The following is an 11,715-nucleotide window of genomic DNA, read 5'->3' as shown; positions in this document are numbered from 1 at the left end:
GTTTTGGAGATCCTTGCTCCCAAGTTGAGTTTATTATTTTTGGGAATAGACTTTTCAAAACTTTTGAGTATCTTTTTTGTTTGATCACTTACGCAGGAAAAATGAAAATGTCGGTGACATTTATGATTACTGTATATTACATAAAAAACTTCATACAAGAACTCAAACTTACCAGGTTATGACCTACCTTTAATTCATATGAGGCTGCCATCATGACGTAGCCTCTCATAAGAGGCAGTCATGAATTTAATTTGGGTCAGGTCAGAGAGAAACCCTATCTTTATCACATGAGGGTTTCCTCCCACCTAAGGCATACTGGAATATAAATGACGAATGCCCATGTTTTTGCCATTGGCATCACGTGGGTATTTGCTGTGGTTTTTAAACTGTTGGGTTTTAATTCATTTATCATACCTGTTAGCATTTTTTAATAAATTAAAATTTTTCAGAAAAAGAACTGTAGCTCGAGTGAGCGTCCCAAGTACCGTTGATCAAAAGACCGAAGCAATGTATTACGTTTTAAAAGAACGCTCGAGGTCGTCCTTGAAGTGTCCACCCCAGGAGATGAGGACAAAGATGCAGAAATATTTTGAGCCAAAAAAAAATGGCCTGATAAAGCAAAATGAAAATAAGGCTTACCAAATTTTAACATTAATAATAGGTAAGACTTTTATTATTAAATACTGTAGTTGAAATATTAAGAGACCAATAGTTTGACCATATTTTTTATCCCTGGTAAGTACGGATTTCTAAAACTACACCGTGAGTGGTACAATAAAAAACCAAGAGTTATTAGTACCCTAGGTGTACAGTGTTAGCTGTATTTGTTAATTGAGGCACTTGGCCAGGATAAGAAATACTGTTATAAAAATCTTTTGACTAATTTTTTGCTAATGTAGATTTCGTCCAGTTCAATTAGAAGGTTGAATTTGTCTCAAGTCACTAGTTGAAGGTTGAATTTGTCCAGAGTCAAAGGATGAATACTGTACTCTAGTTATGTTTGGTTAAGGTATGACAATTGCTACATTAACAAATTTATAGTCATTTTGGTTTCTAATACAGCTGTAGCTCAACTATTTTATAGAGAATAATGAAAGGGGAGAATAAAAATAAAATTAGTGCATATGTTGAGGCCTAGCTTTCCCATATGTAGTGAAATTCAAGAAAATAGACCTAATTAAAGATCTGATTTTCAGGGTTGTCATCTACAGACTAAAAGAACAGCACATTTCCGCACTGATTACAAGGCTCACTGTCTCGGTTAGATTTGGCAGAGGGTCTTTTGTCATCTGGACCTACTCCTATTCGTGGTTATGAAAACTGTTATGTACAGTGGTTAACATACTGTTAGTTGAGCAGGTCTAGGCAATGGTCAGCAAGTTAATAGGTTGAGTAGACCCACCCTAATGCAGCAGCATTCGTGTAAGGTTTCTCGATCTTCACACCTGCATGTTGAGTAACCACTACGCATATAGAGGGTTGACTGTCACGTCATTGATTATCTCCGGCATAAGTGTGGTTTGAGAGTAGAATGTGCCATCCTTACTCCCTGTATACCCTATTACGATATTTCTTGATTATCATTACAGGAGAGGTTGTTTGGCCACGCTTCATCCCTTGCAGAACTTGCCACTTTTAAAGTAGTGTACCACGTTTGGGAATGGTCTTGACCAAAGGTTTGAAAATTTTTTTTTATGACATATGTAGGTGGAATATCAATGTGACATATATTTATGATTAAATAACATTTATTAAAAACATTTGTTCTTACAAAAAGTCAAACTTGTCAGGTTGCGTCTCACTCGCTGTTAATTCCTATGATGCAGACATTATGACCTCGCCTCTCATCCGAGCCAGTCAAGAGTCGTTTAATTTGTATCAGGTCAGACGGATGCCCTATTTTTATCACTTGAGAACTTTGTCCCACCTAAGGAAGACGCCAATAGAATTGATGAATGCCCATGTATTTACCAAGGGCATGACCTATATTTTTCCAAGGGCATCACCTATGATATTTTGCTGTGGTCATCACCTAATGTTTTGCTGTGGGCATCACCTATGTTGTTGCCATGGGCATCACCTATGTTGTTGCCATGGGCATCACCTATGTTGTTGCCATGGGCATCACCTATGTTGTTGCCATGGGCATCACCTATGTTGTTGCCATGGGCATCACCTATGTTGTTGCCATGGGCATCACCTATGTTGTTGCCAGTGTCATTGCCTATGTTGCTGTCAGTGGCATCACCTATGTTGTTGCCATGGGCATCACCTATGTTGTTGCCTTGGGCATCACCTATGTTGTTGCCTTGGGCATCACCTATGTTGTTGCTTTGGGCATCACCTATGTTGTTGCCTTGGGCATCACCTATGTTGTTGCCTTGGGCATCACCTATGTTGTTGCCTTGGGCATATCCTATGTTGTTGCCTTGGGCATATCCTATGTTGTTGCCTTGGGCATATCCTATGTTGTTGCCTTGGGCATATCCTAGATTTTGCCTTGGGCATATCCTATGTTTTGCCTTGGGCATATCCTATATTTTGCCTTGGGCATATCCTATATTTTGCCTTGGGCATATCCTATATTTTTCCAGGGGCATCACCTATATTTTTCCAGGGGGCATCACATAGGTATTTGTAGAGGTTTTTATAAATGGCTTTAATTCATATACAATACATGTTAGCTTTTCATTTAATAATTTACAATTCAGAAATATAACTGTTGCTCAAGGGAGCATTCCAAGTAGATCAAAAGACCGAAGCAATGTATTACAGTTTGAAACATTGCTCCAGTTTGTCCTTGAAGTTTCCACCTCAGGAGTTTAGGAATACGATCTAGAAATATTAAGCTAAAAGAAACTCGCCTGATAAATGAAGGTGGGAAAACAAACTGAAATTAAGACTTACTGATTATAACTTAAAAAATATAATAGGTAAGCATTTTATTACTGAAATATTCAGCATTTTGAGAGGCCAGTAGGTTGGTCTTATTTTTTATTCGTAAAATGTGTACTGTAAATACAGATACATACAACTAAGCTATGAGGTTAACAATAATTGAATATGGGAATCATTAGATAGGTGGTCAATAACATTATGTTGGTATTATCTTTTTATACTTTGGCATTATCCCTAGTGTTGCTTTAGGCATATGCTAGGTGTGTTAGCCATGATAAACTGTTGAAAAATAATGTAAAATTTTTAGACTACATTTTGTAGACGTAGAATTTGTCTAGTTCAAATAAAAGGTTAAATTTCAGTCTAAAGTCAATGGATAAAAACTACTTTGTGATATTATGGGCATGACAACACACAATCCAGAATACTGTTGTCCATTTCCTAGAAAACTCCTGTAATTTTTATTTTTATTACAGGTGTACCTTGAATGTTATGAATGTAATAGAGAATTGTCCATATATTGAAGCATAGCTTCCCCATATGTAATGAAATTCAAGAGAATGAACTAATCTGATTTTCAAGGTTGTCATCTACAAACTAAAAAAATAGCACATTCAAAGACTGATTACAAGCCTCCCTTGTCATGCTTAGATTTGACAAAGGCTGTTTTATTATCTGAACTCGCTCCTATTATAATGGTAAGGAATTGATGAAAATAGAACTGGTGTAAATGTTATAACATTAAGCGACGATTTGATGGTAGAGAAAATTAATGTTTATAGTACTTGGCTGATATGCTGTGTAATATTTTTTTTCAAAGGTTTAAAGTTCTGTTCAAACCCTTTATTTATATACTGTATTTAAGTGGATATTTATGGGTATGTTGTGCAAGTGAAGCTTTAAGTAGAAACTAAATTCCTACTTACATATTTAACTTGACATATTATCAAATATCAAACTGGTACTGGAGGTAACCATAATTAAGAGAGTGGCAGTTAAGTCTGTTGAATCAAAATAAACTTAAAACTTGCACTTTTGCCATCTCCAAAGTAGCAACCAGGTACATCGATTCTGCAGAGGGGCAATTATTGGCACTAGCTCAATTATTTTTACATTAGGTACATATAAACTAGAGTTAATTGCTTGGCATACCAACTGTAGCTGATAAGTGCTTTGGGTTTGTTGCTTCATGTTGGCAAATGATTACACTTTTTGCAAAGACAAACAATAAAACATCATTGAAAATTAGTGGAAAAATTTTGATAATTGCTGGAAATCCTAAAAGGCAATTTATGAATAGAAATGGTTAAGGTACAAAGAAGGACCTTTCACCGGGCGTCACAGGCCTCTTCCCAGAAATAAGAATTTTCCTTCGTCAAAATCCCTTTTATGAATAGAAATGGTTATTTCACATGGAGGCAATCATTTTGCTATAAAACTGTTTGCTAATGAACAATTACGTATTTGATATCAAATGCCACCTGATGTAGAAAGATATCATTAATGCTGGAGGGATCAACATACAGTAGTTTACATATTCTAAGCCCTTTATGTGAAGCCTCTAAATTGCTCTGTTTTATACTAGTTTCAATATTGCTACTTGTTCAGTACTTTGGATCAGATGTATAAATCTTTCTGTACTGACTCCACATGCAAACAGGTCCTTACTTATACAACAGATGCACCTGGTTTAATTTAGTCTGTTTTATCCACTGGCACCCATCTCACTCAAAGGAGGCTGTCCCCTGCTTAGTACAAATGCCAACCTTTACAATGAAAATTTTGAGATGTTGCAGAAAAATCAGTTAAGAGAAATTTTTTCTTTATCTGCTTTCCACAACAAAAATAGCTTTACTGATTGATGGTGTGTGTGTCTGTAAGAGATGCAAATTCATTGCGAATTGCTTGTGGGGCAGTGGCGAGGCTCATCGTTTTAAGGAGATAGTGTCCTAACAAGGCTGGCTTGACCTGAAGGTTGGCGAGTTTTTTCCTGGAATTCAGGGGCCCAGTTGCTGGACTGGTCTCCTTTTGATAGGGAGAGTAGCTTGTAATTTTGGCTTGAAGAGTGCAACATCTTGAAAAGACTGAAGCCACTGATGGTTGCCTCACGAGAGAGAGGGACGTAACGGTGACGTAGTCTAGCATGCCTAAGGTGGGCATTCCAAAGGCAGGTTCTGGAGACGAAGTCAATTACCACTTGTCCTTGTAGTGATTGTCCGAGAGAAGAATAGCCATGGAGGAGAGCCAACTACACTGACATGTCCTTGGTGGGTGGGCTGTGATGGAAGTTACGCTTAGGCAGTATATTTTTTCTAATATGAACAACTTCTAATGGTGAATTGCTTGTGGTCTGCTGCCAAGTAGCCGAGAGCGCTGTCATTGGGAACGCAAAGATGGTGAACTATGCTTGGCGAGGACGAAGCCAGAGGAAACTGGTGAGATCTGAAACATTTTGACATACAAATATTGCCAGAACTGGTTAGAGGGACAAAAGAGTAATGGAATCATCTAGTAGCTGGTTCCCTCAAAAGTTTCCCTGATGATAGGTGAGGGTCCAGAGGTGAGTTTCATCCGGTAAACCAAATGAATAGAGGCCTTGGTGGTGCAGTGTTGATATGGAGAAGGGTTCCATGTCAACATCAGTTGAACATGGGTGTGTCAGGCATAAGCCCAAGGATAAAGTTCCTGTGTTCCAAGTGATCTCAGGCCTCTAAACGTACAGACGAATATTGAGTAGGTGCTCCACACAGTAAGGATTGTAATGAAGGTAAGGGAAAAAGATTTTCTCTAAATGGAAAACATATACTTTTCAATTTCTTTTCAACGTAAATGCACATAAATATTTTGGAACTTTGTCGCTTGTTGAAACTAATTTAATTTACAGTAATACACTACATAAGACATTACAAATGTCCAAAACCCCATTATAATAATTGTGCCTTTTTCTGTCTTCCCCAGATGTACGTTGAATTTTTTTTATTTTTTCAGAAATGCTGCAGGACACCTTATTAAACCTGGTTTCCTTCATGTCAGCAATGCCCTTTGATGCACGTTTATTGGATGCACAAAAAAGAAAGCATGGACGCTGTGTGAGGTCGTCTTGACCTGGTTTCAATACTGCTGCTTGCTGGAGGTTGAGCGCTACCTGCTGAATAAAGGGTTGGAGTTGAAGGCCCTACTTACTGTTGACAGTTCTCCCGGACATCCATCCTCTGTCAGGGTAACAAATCCTAATCCTAATGTGCCAGTGTTCTTTTTTCCTCTGAGCACCACTGCCCTCATGCAACCTATAGACCAGAGGGTGATTAAGAATTTCAAGTGCCTCTACAGCGGACGAGTTATGGCGAGACTTAGCAGCTGTGAAGGACTACTCTGACATGAACATACCCAGTGTTAGAAGAGAACTTGGATTGAAGACCTTACTTGTCAAGGAGTCTTTTGTAGTCGTCAGGCCCAAGACCATGAGTGGTTGCTGGAAACTCTTGTGGCCAGGGAGAGAGGCCGATGAATGCAGGGTGAGTTGTGTATTATTTAAACTTAATTTTTCTAATTACAGTAAATTGTGTATACTGAATGGGTTGTGTAATAGTATGTTCAGTATTATATATACTAAGTTTACATTTATTTGTACCCAGAGTTATTACATAGTAATGAATATATTTTTTGGGCTCGAGCCATGTCTTGCTGATGGAAGTTCCTTCTAACAACTTCTGCAGTATAATATTTCTGTGATTGATATTACAAGAGAATTACTGTCGGGTATCACGGGGTTCCAACCCCTGGAAACGACTATCTGAAGATATCGTGTATAATAAGGGACGTATCCTAAGATAACCATAGATATCTGCACCCCAAACAGACCTTTCCCAGTCTAGTCCACTAAGGGGTAGGATAAGTAAGGGGCCGTTACACATCCTATCACCTTCCAGTGCCCCAATATGGTCCCGCTTCTCATTCCTTCGATCGCAGCTTTTGGCTACAGTTCGATTGTTTTTGTGGTAGCTTACCTTTACTAGTGTATTTTATGTAGTTATGGTGCCCACATGCCAAAAGGTAGTTGTGTGAGAAAGACCACCTTTAATGCCACAGGAGCGAGGGATTGAATTTGAGTGGAATAAGGTGGAAGGGATGCAGTTGCGGAAGGTAATTCGGTAATGATTCAATGACCTGTTAGGACGTGCCTGGTGTCTGCCTTTGAAGTGGAGGGCCAGTCAAGTGTGCGGCGATTCCTGGTAATTGGATGTGGCTTGTGTCCACTTCCCTGCAAGGCCAGAATAATCTAATTTTGAGGAAGTAAATCTTAGGTTTTTGTAGGTGAACCTGTGGAAGGATCATTACTGATGTATGGGTTGTATGTGCTGCCCTCGGGCACACACAGCAAGAGACAATTCTACTTGGAGGTAGTCGGGGGTTATGGAGGATTGTATTACAATTTGTAAGAAGGCTCCATGTCGTCCTTAAGTTTCCACCCCAGTAGCTAAGGAAAAAGATATAGAAATCTTTAAGCTAAAACGTAATTGCCTGATAAATGGAGGGGAAAAAAATTGTTTACCAATTTGTAACCTTTTTAATAGACAATAATTTTATTACTGTGAAATAGTTATCACTTTGAGGCTGATAGATTGGTCATATTTTTTGTCTTTAAAATGTGCAAGTACAGATATATAATAAGCAATGAGGTGAACAATAGCAAATGAAAATGGGGATTTTTAAACCAATAGTTGGTTAGTACATTATTCAGGTATTAACTTTTTTTACTTTTGGGCTTATCTGTAGTATTGCTTTAGGCTTATGCCAGGTGTATTTTCTGTAATACAGTTGAAAATATAAAATCTTTTGACTTAATTCTTGCAGATGTAGAATTTGTGTACAATTAAAAGGTCGAATTTCAGTCTCAAGTCACTGGATGAATACTCTACTTTGTGATGTTAGGGGCATGACAAAACCACACTGATACTGTTGTCTACTTCCAAGAAAATTATCCTGAAACTTATTTTATTACAGGTGTTCCTTATGTATGAAGGGAATAGAAGAGAATTAAGGTCCATATATTAAAGATTAAAGGTTTAAAGGTCGCTCATGAATGGCAGAGGCAAGGGACAGTGACATTGCCTTAGCCATCAGGACAATGCCATAGAGACTGACCATTTATGATCAGAGCCTAAGCAGCACATTTCAAAATAGAGGAAGAGGAGGAGGAGAAAAAGAAGCCCAAGCAATGAGGAAGAAGAAGAAGCCCAAACAAGAAGGAAGAAGCCCAAGCAGCATATTTCAAAGAGGAGGAACAAGGAGAGGGAGACCAAAGCGAAGGTGGATGGACTGTATCAAGGATGACCTTCGATCAAAGGGATTAACCGGTGATGAGGTGTGGGTAAGAGGTAGATGGAGAAAGCTGACCAGAAACATGACCCCACATAGAAGTGGGAAAAGATGTAGACAAAGAAGCAGCAGCACATTTCAAGACTGATTACAAGGCTCCCCTGTCGTGCTTAGATTTGGCCAAGGATCATTAATCCTCTGAACCCACTCCTATTAATGGTAGGGAATAGATGATAATAGAACTGGTGTAAGTGGTATAACATTAAATGATTATCTGATGGTATACAAAATTATTTTTTATTTGTATTACTGTTGACATGCTGCCTTTTTTTTTTTTTTTGGATAGTTATGGGTATGTGGTGCAAGTGAAGATTTTAGTAGAAATTAAATGCTACTTAGATAATTAATTTTAAATGAAATTATCAAATATCATACTGTAAGAGGTGACCATAATAAGTGTTACTGAAGGTAACCGTAACAAGTGTGTGGCAGTTTCACAGTACGAAAAACTTTGGTTAAAAGTGTGTCCACACTCGATAAACTTGCCACATACGCTTAGCCATATCCTAAGTAGTGGTTAGGTAAATAGTTTCTGGAGAGGGGCAGTAAGTGGCACTAGCTTGGAAGATTATTTTTCAGATTTGGTACGTACAGACTATAGCCGATGTTCATTGCTTGTTTGTTGCTTCATGTTGGCAAATGATTAAACATTTTGCAAAGGCAGTCGGAATAAGTCATGCGTGGGAAGCTGTAATGGAAAATTTTGGATATTTTTTTTTTTTGGCTATTTTTTTTTTCTTTAATCATGAAAGAATTTTTGAATAAAAATGGTCATTTCACATGGAGGCAATCATCCGGCTATAAAATTGGTTGCTAATAAACAGTTACTGATTTAAAATCCAATGCCACATGACGTAACTTTGATGGCTGTTTTTCCGGTCTCATACAGCAGGGGAACCCCACTCTAACAAAAGGTCATGAATGCTGGAGGGATAGATGTACTTTACATCATGTTTACATAATGTTCTAAGCTCTCATGTGAAGCGTCTAAGTTAGTTAATTTTACACTTTGTTCAATATTGCTACTTTTCCAGTACAGTACTTGGAATCAGATGTATATTTCTTTCTGCACTTAGGATGGTACCTGGTTTCACATGCAAACAGGTCATATAACCTCATAACCTTATATAGAACAGAGATGCACCTCAGGTGTATTTTCTTCTGCTATCTGTTGAATCCATTGCCACCCATCTTGTACAAAGGAGGCTGTGCCCTGCTTAGTACAGATGCCAACCTTTACAATGAAAATTTGTGGGACTTGTTGCAGAATAAGGAGTTACAAGAAAGTTTTTTTCAACTTTGAAAGCAGGTGAAGTTCCAAGAAAATTTTGTTTCAACTTTGAAAGCAGGTGAAGTTCCAAGAAAATTTTGTTTCAACTTTGAAACCTGTTTTCCCCAACAAATATAGCTTAACTGGCCAAGGGTGAGAATGTCTGTAAGCAATGTAAAATCATTGCAATTTTGGGGGGTGGGGGGTCAGGGCAGCAGGTCTCCATGTCCTATGGAGATATCGGGTCCTGAATCTGGCTTTATCCGGTTGCCGGACTGTTCCCCTTTGATAGGGAGATTAGCCTGTAATCTTATCTTGAAAGGACAGTTTGACGTCTTTGACAGTGAAGCCAGTGTTGCTTGCGTCATCAGAGAGAAGGAAGTAGCAGTGGTGCATGTTGTAGGCGAGTACATGCTGGCCGTAGACGACCACATATTCTACTATCCCTGTAGTGATGGTTAGAGAGAAGAATTTTCAGGGAGGAGAGCTAACCACACTGGCATGTCCGTGGTGGTGTGTGATAGAAGTCACGTTTAGCACATTTTTTACCAATTTGAATAACTTCTAATGGTGGATCACTTGTGGTCTGCCGCTAAGTAGCTGAGAGCGCAGTCATTGGTATCGGAAAGATGGTGAACTATGCCTGGCAAGGACAAGTCAGGGGATCTCTGGCTGAGATCCAAAGCAGTTGTGACATGCAAATAGATTGTCAGAACGTGTTTTGAGGGCAAAAGTGTAATGGAACCATCTAGTAGCTGGTTCCTTTGAAAGTTTTCCCCATGATAGGTGGCATGCAGTGATATTTCATCCTGTAAAGCAAATGATTAAAGACTTTTTTGAAGCCTTGGTGGTGCAATACTGATGTGGAGAAGGGTACCATGTCAACATCAGTTGAACATGGGTATGTCAGCCATAAGCCCAAGGTAAAGTTCCTGTTTCCCATGTGATTTCAGGCCTCGAAATGGAGAGAATAATATTGAGTAGGTGCCACACAGTTTGAAGATTGTAACAAAGGTAAGGAAAAAAAACCTGCTCTGAATAGAAAGTGTGCTTTTGCAATTTCTCCAATTTTACGTAAATTAATGTAATTTTTTTTAGAATTTGTCGCTTGCTGAAAAAAAAATTGGAATTGCAATAACAGATACTACGTACATTACAATATACAAAACCCTATTCTAATAACTGTGCCTTTTTCTGTCTTCCCCATGTGCATGTTGATTTTTTTTTGCAGAAATGCTGCAGTACAAGTTATTAAACCTGCCCTTATAAGTCAACAATGTCCTTTGCACTTAGAGGCTGCAACAGTAATTTGCTGCACGTTTACTGGATGCACAAGGAGAGGTCTTCTTAACCTGGTTCAGTATTGCTGCTTGCCGAGGTTGAGCACTACCTGCTGAATAAAGGGTTGAAGTTCAAATTCCTACTTACCACTGACAGTTCTCCCAGGCAGCCATCCTCTGTCGCAGTGTTCTTTCCTTCAAGCGCCACTGCCCTCATGCAACCTATGGACCAAAGGGTGATTGAGAATTTCAAGGCCCACTACAGTCGACGAGTGATGGCAAGACTTGAAGCAGTTGTGGAGGACTACCCTGACCTGACCTTAGCCAGTATTAGGAGAGAACTTCGATTAAAGACTTTGACTGTTGTAAAGGAATCTTTTGTAGTTGTCAGGCATAAGACTAGATTTATTTCTGGTAACTTCTGTGGCCAGGGTGTGCGAAGGACGTAGACAGCTTTACTCCTGATGATGCTTTCAAACACTTACGATTGAGACTTCGAGGAAAGTGCAAGTTGAAATCTTCACGGAATAGGCAGAGTATGACATCTTAGTCATTTGATGGTTATGACAAGGAGCAGACTGAGGAGGAAATGGCGGACTTACTCCGTTTAGCAAGTAAGGAAGAGGAGGAAGCCGATGAACCTGATATGGAGAGTGAGTTATGTAATATTAAAAATTTCTCTTTCTAGATACTGATTGTATACTTGAATGGGTTGTGTAATATGTTCAGTATTGTAAATACTATGTTCACATATATATGGACCCAGAGTTATTACATAGTAATGAATATATTTTAAAGTTTTTCTACACTAGTACATAGTCATAAATGTAGCCTACCTGTACTAGTGTGTTTTATGTAGTTAATACGTTGCCCACACGCCTAACAGTA

General features: G+C 38.7%; 1 protein-coding gene across 1 annotated transcript; it reads right to left on the bottom strand.

The window, feature by feature from the left end:
• Positions 1 to 2,006: 2,006 nt before the first annotated feature.
• On the bottom strand, positions 2,007 to 2,531 carry LOC137617695 (circumsporozoite protein-like). Its single transcript, XM_068347694.1, has one exon. It carries the CDS (start codon positions 2,529 to 2,531, stop codon positions 2,007 to 2,009), a length of 525 nt encoding a protein of 174 aa, XP_068203795.1.
• Between the last annotated feature and the right edge of the window lie 9,184 nt (positions 2,532 to 11,715).

The sequence above is a fragment of the Palaemon carinicauda genome, chromosome 23 (genome assembly GCF_036898095.1).
Source record: "Palaemon carinicauda isolate YSFRI2023 chromosome 23, ASM3689809v2, whole genome shotgun sequence".
NCBI lineage: Eukaryota > Metazoa > Arthropoda > Malacostraca > Decapoda > Palaemonidae > Palaemon > Palaemon carinicauda.
This window is presented reverse-complemented; position numbering and strand designations above follow the sequence as displayed.

Coding starts and splice junctions, on each gene's coding strand:
- LOC137617695 (XM_068347694.1), bottom strand. CDS start 2,531: ATGCCCAAGGCAAAACATAGGATATGCCCAAGGCAAAATCTAGGATAT.